The sequence below is a fragment of the Nannobrachium achirus genome (assembly GCF_963921795.1).
Source record: "Nannobrachium achirus genome assembly, chromosome: 11".
NCBI lineage: Eukaryota > Metazoa > Chordata > Actinopteri > Myctophiformes > Myctophidae > Nannobrachium > Nannobrachium achirus.
In genome coordinates, this window is record NC_137820.1 from 34,078,686 (window position 1) to 34,090,954 (window position 12,269).

Below are 12,269 nucleotides of genomic sequence, written 5' to 3' on the forward strand. Positions count from 1 at the left end.
ATCCATACATGCACATTGCACAGTAGCCTACACATAGAATAAAGAAAGTAAATGCCTTATTTACATGTTCCAACAATGGTTCTATTGAAATAACCGAGTGCCGCACCGAGTGCCGCGCTGCGAGCTTGTAGATCTGCTATTTTTGAAAAGTCGTGAAAATGTGTGCAAATCTTTGAATATGTGTATTTGTTAAGCGAACATTTGTAACTCAAATTTTGCTTCTGGGGGAGGGGGGGGGGGGGGGGGGTCCCTGGAACTCAATATTTTGAGATGGGGGTCTGTGGCCAAATACATACCATTTTGGGGGTCCTTCACATGAAAAGGTTTGTGCTCCACTGACATAGAAACATAGGTAAAAAAAAAAAAAAAAGGATTTGAAATATTCAAAGATTTTCATGATTTAAAAAAAAATAGCAGATCTACAAGCTCGCAGCGCGGCACTCGGTGCCGCGCTGTGAGCTTGTATATCTGCTATTTTCCAATAGTTAAAGCACAGGGGCCCCGCAGTGAATCCTTGTACCCAGGGCCCAGAATTTGGTGTGACGCCCCTGGCTGCGTGCATGCATATGTGTGTCTGCTAATTAATTTGACACATACACCAATACCTCATTTCAAGCCGTCTTCGTCGGTATGTATATCGCGCATGTTGATACCTCGATGAAGGTACATGTTTGATATATTGCCCAGCCTAATACAAACACACTAATACATGGGTCTGTTTCTGCTCTTGATTTGTGGAAAACAAAGATGAAGAACATGAACGCCAGCATGTGCATCGATCAGGGGCCTGTGCCGGGTCATATACCCATTGCATACAACTGCTATTACTACGAACCTCAGGTGAGCATCATTAAAGGAGTAGTTCACCCCCAAAAGGACTTATTTTCTATTGATTACTGACGCCATAGAGACTTTAGCTCAATAATATGTTCTGTTTTTTGTCGCATTCCCAAGACAATAATTTGATTACAAAAATGTACCCCCATTGATTCCGGATGGGGACCCAAATGCATTTGGGTCCGGAATCAATGAGGGTTAATTTACTATAATAAAATTTTTGTCTTAAAGGGGAAGACCACCCATTTTCAATATTGAAATATGTCATTATTTCTCTTCCCCTTTAAGAATGCGACAAATGCCTGGAATTGGGGCCTCTTGGTGGGAGAAAATACAGCATGAACTTGTAGATCGTCTATTTTTAAGTACTTATTACAGTACTGAGTACTTAATAGTATATACTTGTCTATTTTCAGCAACTAAGCATAAACTAAGTAGCCTATACGCAAGTACATACTACGTAGACGTATATGCTTGTAGTTCGCTATTCTCAGTTTTTAAGTATATACTATAGACAAAGTATGCTAAAGATATACAAGTATACTTTGTATTTGCTGTACTTGTACAGATCACTAATATTGTTTGCAACTTAGTATAAAATACAGCTAAGTATATACTAAGTATACAAGTATCAGGCTTCAGATGTAAGCACAACCCTTGTGAACCTGTTTCTGTTGGCAAAAGGTCTGGTGTTTTCCTCTCTTCAGTACACATATTACCGTGGAAGTGGCGAGCTGTACATCGGCGGCATCAAGTCCCACAAGTACAATGAGAACAGGTGTCTTGTCGATGAGGGCGAGGCGGTTCACATCCCCGGCCTTCACGAATGCAGACAGGCTACACAGAACGGGATGAGCCGTTTCTGGGATTTCACTCAGGTACTGCTATTCACCTATCAACAACAGAACAAATAAGCATTATTTTATACTTTAGCTGCTATGAGCTTGTAGATCTGCTATTTTTGAAAAATCCTGAAAATGAGTGCAAATCTTTGAATATATCTTTTTTTTTTAAAGTTTTCATTCAAATATTTGCTACTGGGGGGGTCCCTGAAACATAATATTTTGAGATGGGGTCAGCGGCCAAATAATGAAAAGGCTTGAGAACTTCTGACATAGAAACATAGAAAGTTTTTCAAAAACCTTAGAAGGATTTAGAAGGTATTTATAGAATCGGGTCAAAATATTCAAAGACTTGCACAAAATTGTTCATGATTTTCTTTTAATAGCAGATATACAAGGTTATAGCGCAGCACTTGGTGCCACACTATGAGCTTGTATATCTGCTATTTTTCTACACCTAAGGCATAAAATAATTGTTAAAGTGGTTAAAATCGAATGTGACTCAGATGCGTTCCAGGTCTAAATGGGTTAACCAAGTCAATCTGGCTGGGTCTCTATGACAGGGGTTTTCAAAGTGGGTGATGGGGCACCCTGGGGTGCCGTGACGGCAGTCCAGGGGTGCTGTGAGATAATTTGATAATATTTGGAATTTATTTGGACACTTGAAAACATATTTAGTATCATTTTAAACTTATTTTCAGTCAGTTACCAAAATGGCTATTATCTCAATGTTTTCCTCGCAACATAATCACTAAAATATACGTCTTTTGGTAAAGCAAAGCCCTGCTTCATCATACTAGACTGTCGCCCAAAACTAGTGAAAACAGCCGATCTACTAGCACACAACGCCTCGCGATGCGAGCCTAACCCTAACCCTAACCCTTAGTACATTTTATAGATGATAAATACAAAACGAACGGTTTTGGACATTTCCACCCGACAACGACGATATGCTATAAATATAAGATTATAATATAAAATTATAATGTAGGGGTGCCTCGGATTAAAAATGTATTTATGGGGTGCCCTGAGACAAAAAAGTTTGAGAACCCCTGCTCTATGAAATACCATAAGTCCTGGTGTCACTCGTTCATTTTCTGGGTCACGGAAGTCATTCTGCGGAGAATAACACTGGGTCATCTTAGAATCGTCTCATATAAGAATTGTTTTCCAAAAATAAACAAATTGTCCCAGGCGTTATTGTCAGATAGGTGGCTCTGTATCGTTTACGATAGTCAGTCACTCATATTGGCAACTTTTTTAGTAATAGACTGTATGTCAAATCCCGCCCCATTTTGCTCTTGTTACTAGGTGGGACGAAAAAACCAGGGCAGATTCTTTTATAATGGAAGTGGATGGGGAAAAAAGATTTTTCATAGCCTAATTATAGCTATTTAAAGTACCAAAAGAAACACATCTACGTGATATTAATACAAAGGGAAGAAAAAAGTACAGTAGTTACATTGCAAAACAGGAGTTTTCCCCCCAAAATATATGTTTTAATTAGTTTAATCCCAGTGGGACAGAAAAACCAGGGCAGGTTGTTTTTATATTGGAAATGAATGGGGAAAAAAGATTTTTCATATCCTCATTATAGCTATTTAAAGTACCAAAAGAAACACATCTACGTGATATTAATAAAAAGGGAAGAAAAAAGTACAGTAATTACATTGCAAAACAGTAGTTTTCCCCCGAAAATATATGTTTTAATTAGTTTAATCCTCTGGAACAGGCAGAGGACAGAAACAGAGAGAGAAAGCGCAGTGCATCTTGGGTAGGAAGCTGACAGCCAGCCTATAATTCCACTTCATAATAGGCTGGCTGTCGTAATTCTGCCCATTTAAAATATATGTACCCAATCAAAACTCTTAGTTACATTGATAAGGTTCATGTGAACTAGTCTGTTGAAGCTTATTCATTATAATGATCGAAATTTCTATGACTGCGCAGCGCCGTACTGCACGCTGGCCGTGCTCCGCAATGCACATCGCGGTGAAAGACTGAAACCACTTTCTCCCACTGCATAACTCCACCCCCGGTAGCGAAAAGTGAATGTTTTTTTTTTCTGGTTGGCCAGTCAGGGAGTCTCAGGGACCAATCAGAAGGCTGACAAACGGTCTATTCGGTTGCAGTAACAGTAGCATTTTTCGCGCCGTCGGTTGATGATTGATATCCATGAGTCAGGTGGGACAGACTTCAATCTATGCTTTTCTGGTTCTCTCTTTTTAGGGTAAAGAAATTAAAAACAGAGAGACCAAGAGATGTTTGGAGATCACTGACAGCAAACTGGTGGTCCAGGAATGTACCGGCCAGAGATGGGAAATCCAAAATATTATCAAACCTTTCTGAGAGAGAGAGAGAGAGAGAGAGAGAGAGGGGGGGGGGGGGGGGGAGAGGGAGAGGGAGGGAGGGAGGGAGGGAGGGAGAGAGAAAGAAAGAAATGGTGCGTGTGCGCGCGTGTGCGTGCGTGCGTGCGTGTGTGTGTGTGTGTGTGTGTGTGTGTGTGTCTTTCTGTAATAGAAGAAAGAGTGGAGGTTTTGGACTCATGCAGCATGAAATGTTTCAATGATTCAAAAACATAGCTGTTTGCACTTAACATGGGGACAATGTGTATATTCTGGGCTGTATTGTCTGTATGGGCAAATAAAATGAAACTTTGGTTTGTAAAGCCTCAAAACAAATAGTCTGACAAAATCTTTGACATACAACTCTGTGAGTTGTACCCTAGAGTTATGTACTTGTTTGTCTGTCTCATCTGTGGAGTTATAAAACATTGCCCATACCCTAAGTGGGGTTGGCGAAAGGGTCTTTCTGTGTGGAGTAACTGGAGTTTGCATATTCTCACCGTATCCCCAAGTAGGTACCCTCACAAAAAAACATGCAGTAATCCTGGTCTCTATACTGCCTCCCCCTGGCCAGCCAGAGTGGGAGGGGAGAGGGGAGAGGAACTGGCAAACATGGATGTAATTGAGAGAGGTTGCGCCGTTGCAGGGTACTGTCTGGATTAAGTTGGCTGGTTCAGTCCAAGCAGTGTACAAACAGCACCCTCTTGTGGCAGTTGTAAATACAGCCTTCCAGGATGCAGGACCACTTGACACAGGTTGTCATCATCAACACTCGTAAAACAAAACCAGCTGTTTTCCAGGTGAGTTTCTCAAAATGATACGAACACATATTGATTGTATTGACAGCTTATTAATTAAAGAGGAACGTGGTTACCATCAGGTATGAGTTTGAGGAGCAGCAGCAGGACCCCAAACAGCGAGGGGCGTTGCACCAAATTCTGGGCCCTGGATACAAGGATTCACTGTGGGGCCCCCATGAATGTTCTTCGTGGGGGGGGGGGGGGGGGGGTTTCATCCATTAATTTTCCCCATAGACTTTTACCAAAATATTTATTTCAATCATTGAATCAAGCCATCCAGGATCCTGGTGAATCATGACCATAAAACTTTGATTCTGTGAAAATAAATATTTGAATATTTAATTACAGTATATATGCGGTTTTATTTTTATTTTCACATAATCTAAGGTTTTTATGGTCATCATGATTCACCAGGATCCTGGATGGCTTGAGTCTAGGCTTAAAATAATTGATATAAATATCTTTGTAAAAGTCTATGGGAAAAATAAATGGCAGATTTGTAGTGAGCACCACTGCCCTGCCCTATGGGAATGTCCATCTACATTGGGATATCCAAACTACTTGACGGCGGGCACTCCCTCGACTCCTTGCCGCAGAGTTTGAGGATCGTCAGTGTCATATATGTAAATGACCATATATGGATATAGTGGTCGGATGACTCGGATCTATATGGCTCTGGACAACCTGGATCTATAGCCTGGATCACTGTATATGTCAGCCCTTGTCCCTTTTATGCCCATACATGGAGATTGCTGATGTCATCAGTATATGCCCATATGGGCATGCCCCCCTTTCTGCCCATATACGGAGCTGACTTAATGTGTTTGCGCCTGATGCCATGACGACACATTGAGGTTAGACAACACACTCCATATTTGGGCATAGCTGCATTGGGGCACATGATTGTGACGTTAGAGGTCCTACCCTTAAGACAATTTTAGTCCTTGCCCGTCCTTACCCGTGTGCATCCTTACCCGTATACAGTATTTATAGTCTGGATGGACGAAATGTCATGTGAAGCTTGACCAGCCCTTAAGTTTGATCCTCACCAAACGTAGAGGATTAGTTCAGTCGATTAATACTTATAGATACGTTCTGACCTCACGTGATTGGTTGAGAGGCATGACCTATGTCACACCTCACTGGCTAGACGGTACTTAAACTGTACACAGGGCCTCATCTTTGTCAGAATTGAAAGACGTTGTGAATCGTGTGCAGTGAGACTGTCACGAAGACGGGAGACACGCAGGGCACTGCTGCAATAACAATCTAAACCATAGTTTAGAATCCGACCTGCTTACTGATCCATCCCGAAGGTGCAAAACAGAGTTGTGAGGAGTGAGGAGTGGGCGACATGGTGAATTATTATGACGTCCTGGGTGTCTCCAAATTGGCCACTCACGACGACATCAAGAAAGCCTACAGGAGGTTGGCACTGATATGGCATCCAGACAAGAACCCCGACAGCAAGGATGAAGCAGAGAAGAAGTTTAAAGAAGTGGCCGAGGCCTATGAGGTTTTGTCCGATAGGAGTAAGCGGGAGGCATATGACCAACACGGCAGCGACCGAATGAGACCCAGTAGAGGCGTCTCCAGCACAGACATCTCGTCGCAGTTCACGGATTTCCCATCCTCGTTCCGCAATCCGTACGAGGTGTTCAGAGAGTTCTTCGGCAATCAGGACCTATTCAATTTCCAGCGGCCGAACCTCCCTACCTTTTCAGGACTTTCAGATTTCCAGGACCACCAGAATGGCTTCTCCTCTCACTTTGGCTACAGTCGAGTCTCCTCCATATTCCCTCCCTCGTTGGGGAGAAGGCTAGGAGCAGGAGGGGTGTCGGGGTGCTTTAAGTCCATATCCGTGACGCAGCAAGTCATCAACGGCAAGCGCACCACCACCAGGAACATCAACGAGAACGGCCAACGGAGGATGGAGATCGAGGAGGACGGGCTGTTGAAGAAGGTCTTCATCAACGGCGTGGAGGATGAGATGGCCCTGGCACTGGAGCTGAGCCGACGGGAGCAACAGCGCCTTTCCCTCCACCAGTCGCCCCAAAAGCCCACCAGACCGTCTGAAAGGTCTGAAAGGTCCTAGGTAAATCTGCATTCTAACGGCACACAAAGGACTGAAGACGACGAAGGCGAAGGTCTTCCCTTAACTCTGACAGTATATAAATGGAACCAAATGGACCCGTTTGTGAACCACTGGGCTAATCTGTGGCTTGTGCCGCCCTGTGCCAAACCCCACAGGCCCTGAGAGTAAAGGCAACTCTCCCATGACGCGCTAGTCCTTGGATACCGTACTCACCTGAAAACTTGGGGAAAAGGAGAGAATCAACCTATACCTACCAGGAACCTGGAAGAGAAATACTCACCTTGACTACCCTGCACTAGTCCCTGTCCACCGGGCTTCTCTACCTGCTGAAAGACACTTACTATTGAGCTTTATTTGAAAATAAGAATGAATGTCAGAACTTGAGTATGTAGGATGTGAAGTTGTGTGTGCGAGAGATGAGTACTGGAAAAAAGACAGGTCAATTTGTATTTTGAATGTCCACAAAGGTAATAGTTTAAATTCATCTGCATTTAATTTATTTCAATTTTATTTTTGCCAATCCCTCACTTGTTGGGCACACAGTGCTAAAAACCCATTCCAACTTGGCAAGCTGTTTTCCTTTTCTTCTTTTTTTTTTAAACATTTTATTGACAATTTATTGAACTTAGAATGAAGGCTTTCTCCCGTCTGTGTGTGTCATGGCTAATCTCTCAAAACGCTGGACTGATCAGTGCCAACTTTTTGTGTAAGCTGCCAATAGGCCAATTAATTAAAACCATGAATATTTTTTCACATAGTGAGAATATGTATTTTTTAGTTTTTTTGTTTTTAACTTTTTAGAACTTTGATTTTACACTAGATGTTGAAGAGGGTCGGATTGGGCTGACATTTTGCCCAAATATAGAACCTGATGGAGTTTATACACTTGAGCGTGTCAGTTTTTTTGGGTCTAGGCCTGTGACTGAACTAAAGGCTTCAGAATCAGAACCAGTGTCCACATTTTCTTTTACAGTCTAAGGGTGCAACTGTTTGTTGCCATTCGCGGACTTCTGGGAAAAAGAAATCCAAACGCTCCGCTCTTATTGAAAAGCAATGACAGACTCATGACCTTTGTTACATGGCATCTACAGTAACTCAGAGGTTTTCAGTAGATTCCTATACCACATTTTGAGAACTTCACACCAAAAATGTATTAGTTATAAACCACGTGACTCATAATTGGTTGAGGATGAAAGATGCAGAAATGATGATAATGCACATATACATTTTATCCATAACCTAGAACTACTTAGTTATTTAGCCATCACTGAGGTGAGACTATCTATGATGCAAATCTGATCATAACAGTGTAGGCCTAATTCTGGCAAATTGCAAGTGTTGTTGAATTGACATGCTCAGTTGCTGGGAAATGAATTACGTCTATGTCCAATCCTGTCTGATTGGACATGATATTGTCCAATCAGAAAAGGTTACAGAAAACGTCCATTGAACTCAATGGGCTTTTGGGATTCATTTGGCATTCATAAATAATCGGTACATTTATCAGGTCAATAATACATATTAAAGCATATTACGCTTGTAAGTTGTAGCACTGTAAAAGTACCATTTCAAATAATTTATAAATAGTTTATTAAGAAACATAATGCCTCATAATTGGTAGTCAGTCAGACTTTTTCTTCTTGTCAGGATCAAATCTATTATTATATAAATTATTCTCATAATTTATATATTTTAATAATTTCATCACCATAACTGTGATTGGCACGTACAACTATGACAATATTATCCTTTCAAAAAAAGATAAATGTGTCCAGCAATTATGATAGGCCTACTTGACCGTATAAGTAATTATAAAATGCTTTACAAAGTGTTATGATTACTGTTATATATATATATATATATATATATATATATATATATATATATATATATATATTATTAGAATTGATATATATTCACACTATTCTATACATACTATTCTATACTACATAACATAATACCATTAGAAAGGTGCACTCAGTAGAGCTGGAGAGAAGAAAAAGTCAGCATTTTGTGTGTCATACAGTATAAAGCCACATCAGGCCTTGTTCTTGCTCTTGTGCTTGCGGAACTCCTCAGTTGCCCACATTGCCAGCTTTTGAGTGTCAGAGCTCTTGGAGCGTCGTCCCGCCATCAGGAAGTTGTGGATGAGAGGACATTTCCCGACAAGCTTCCGCACATCCTTACCAAGCGCCCTGCTCAGGTCACCAATGAGGCCAACAGCACTGGCGACAATGTCATCCGAGTGGTTCTCATCCTCCGCAATGTTGTTGGTGAAGACCAGGATGAACTCCACCCATGGCTTCACCAGCATCTCATCGGGGTGCATGCCATGAATGATTCCTGTGAAGGCCATCAGGCAACTCTCCCTCCATTCATTTCGGATGATAACTGTGGCTTTGTCATAGACCGTCTTGTCCACCTGGGCTTCGGAGACCTGCTGCACAGTGTCGAGTACAATCTTCAGGTATTTCTTGAACTCTCCTCTGATGATCAGAGCAATGTCACCAAACACCGACACAATCTGGGGCTTTACTGACCAGTGGACGTTCTCATTACCCAAGTTGTCCAGCAGTAGCTGCACAATTTCATCACAGTAAGGCAGGATGTTGGCCTTCAGAGTCCAGCAAAGGTTGGATACGACCACAAGAGTATCTGCCTGGACCCCTCCAGAACCTGCACTGCTCAGCAGCAAGTCCATCAACTTATCTTGGATCTCCTGGATGGCAGGGCGACAGTCCTCGGGGCTGTTTGTGACAATCATCATCAGAGCATCACAGGCCTCTGAGCTCAGGTTGTTCTGGTGGCCGTCGGGCCTGTCTGTGGTCTCCAGCAGTTTCTGTATGATGATCTCAAAGGAGGAAGACAGACAGTATGTGCTGGGTTTCTCCTGGTCCGCTGAACCCATAGCCTTATTGGCTACCGCCAGACTAAAGAATGCCCAGCAGACTTTTGAGGCCACGCGGGGCTCATCCCCGAGTCCTTCTATCAGACACTGCAGCAAGGGGAGAAGGTGGATCTTGTCGATGGCTGCCTCGGGCAGCAGGGCACAGATCCTGCCTGCTATCCAGGCTGTGGTGTCCCTCACCACCACACTGGGGTCTTTCATTAGCTCTATCAGGGTGGGCATAAATTGTATGACTTGGGGTTTAAGCAGGTTGGGTTCAGGTCCTTCCAGGATGATACCAAAGGCCATGACGCAGGCATCACGGTAACGCCAGTCAGGGTGTTTGATATACTTTTTGAGAAAGGGCTGGACATGAGGAACGACATAATCCTCACAGCAGGTAGACAGCAACATCAGACATACACCGGCTGCGTGGCACGGGTTCCAATAATCATCGTCGTTATTCTCATCCTGTTTGGTGAGGGTCTGTATGAGGATGGGGACCAGGTCCTGCAAGGCCCCTTTAGCATAGAATTTACTGGTATGCTTCGGAAGATGGCCTTGCCCTGTATCCTTATAAAGTTGAACAGCTAGCTCTATCTCCTTGTCACAGACTGTAGACCAGAACTCGATGCCCTGTAAGGCCACCTCGTCTATGTCACTATTTATGGCTTCTGTGGTGATTGGGAAGAGATTCTCCATGTAGGACTCCATGTACTCGTAATACACAGACATGATCTTCGCCAAGCTCTGTAAGGCCGTCACTTGCACTTTAGTGTCAGTACACTGTGTTGCTTCACATACCACCTGCATGATGAGGTGTCTCTCTGTCTTCTTATCAAGGTTGGCTTTGGTGAACTCCAATGAGTTGATCAGGGCATTGGTTGCTGCTAGTTTGATACTGTTGCAGTGTTCCTCTTTCCTCATTCCCTGGACGATGGCTTTCAGGATCTGGTTGGAATTGTCCCGTAGATGTCCTGGGTCTACTATGTCTTGGCAAATGTATCCAATGGCATCCAACGTCGACACCTTTATGTGTTCAGTGTTGGAGGGGTCAGTTACATTGGTCATCAGCTGAGTAATGAGCTCGGACACCTGGCTGACTGTGATCTCAGCACAGGCGATCCCTGCCACACACTGGGAAGCAGAGCTGGGATGGTACGTCTCTGTGCCCAGTGCCTGAAGAACAGAGGCCTTGATCTTGCATCGCACGTTGTCATCAATGGTTAGCCATCTCTGCTGGTACTGCTTCTTGATGTCTGGGTCATTGGAGGTCAGATAATTCTTCACCTGCAGGCCAGCGGCCATGCGAGCCACCTTTGTGTTCCTTTGATTGGCTAGGACTTTGGACAACTCAAACAAGAAGGACGGCAGGCTCTCAATTGCCGCCTGCTCCAGAAACTTCTGTGCCACCTCCAGTTCATTTTGATGTGGAGACACTGTATTTTCAAGGATTGTTATAAGCTTCATCACGTACCCCACGCTCTCCCCTGCTTTTTAACATAAAATCATTCAGTGGTTCAGATGATGGTGTTGTTGATGGAAAACATGGGAAATGACCTAATATAGGTTGATCAGAGCAAACGATTGTCATGCATGCCTAACTATGCCGATTCACACATGCAATTCCCACAAGTATCATGTAGATGTCATAGTGATGGGTTGTTAGATACCTGGATTGGTTATTGACAGAGCCCAGGTAAAGTCATGCAATGATGGCGGGTGTTCTATCAGGGCGGTTACAGTGGTTCTCAACCTTTTCAGGCTGTGACCCCCCAAAATAATCATATTTGAACCCACTCTGACAAGCACTTGGAACTGTAGAAGTTGAGGCATTACTGTTATCGCCCCTATACCGTTTTTATGCAAAACCCTCTGGGAACTCAGATTACATTGAGTTTGCCTCTGTTCCACAGATGAATATTGTGAAAATAGCCGATCTACAAGCTCACAAGGTATTAAAACATTTAATTAAATTGACACTTTACTGTCATCTGGGGATCCCCCCAAAATGATGTGGGACCCCCCTGGGTAGCTGCTCCCTGACCCTGACGCAGGCTGAGAGGAACCACTTTGTGACCCATCGAGAGCTGTTGGCGGTGAAGCGTTTCTGCCAAGCCCCACGGAATCTCCACTGGAATTGAAGCCTGCTGTTCCTATTAATAGGCCAGCAGATTCCGCAATTTCACCTTCTTCTACCTTTTCATAAACACTTTGTTTTCAATCGCTATCTTAAAAATCTTTTAAATCATGTTAATCACCCATGTTAGCAAAGTAAGCAAAAAATTGTAAATGTTGGAGTCTGAAGTAGTGTGAGAGTTTCAAAAAACTCAAACTCTCAAGTCATATAACCTCGCATATCTGCAAAGAGAAAAGCCTGGGCACAATATCAGGAGGTGGGGCTTCGGCCGTGTGAATATTCCCAGAAGTTGTCTTTATTTCACAGTGCAGTGTTTCTGCAAA

The 12,269-nt window shown here is 43.2% G+C and overlaps 3 protein-coding genes across 3 annotated transcripts in view; 2 read left to right on the top strand and 1 right to left on the bottom strand.

Annotated features, from left to right (window-relative positions):
* The window catches only part of LOC308294294 (putative polypeptide N-acetylgalactosaminyltransferase 8), a gene marked incomplete at both ends in the record, with an annotated part of 105,155 nt that overhangs the window by 72,680 nt on the left and 20,206 nt on the right, over positions 1-12,269 (top strand). Inside the window, 2 exons of the mRNA XM_080737022.1 lie at positions 748-840; positions 1,545-1,715. Of these exons, the coding sequence (XP_080593148.1) occupies positions 748-840; positions 1,545-1,715 (264 nt within the window). The remainder of the gene's footprint in view (positions 1-747; positions 841-1,544; positions 1,716-12,269) is intronic.
* On the top strand, positions 6,179-7,028 carry LOC308294050 (dnaJ homolog subfamily B member 2-like; the record flags this gene model as incomplete). The annotated part of the gene is made up of 1 exon (XM_080736759.1): positions 6,179-7,028. One exon carries the CDS (start codon positions 6,179-6,181, stop codon positions 6,917-6,919), a length of 741 nt encoding a protein of 246 aa, XP_080592885.1. The 3' UTR covers positions 6,920-7,028.
* Positions 8,958-11,276, bottom strand: LOC308293592 (importin subunit beta-1-like; the record flags this gene model as incomplete). The annotated part of the gene is made up of 1 exon (XM_080736179.1): positions 8,958-11,276. One exon carries the CDS (start codon positions 11,274-11,276, stop codon positions 8,958-8,960), a length of 2,319 nt encoding a protein of 772 aa, XP_080592305.1.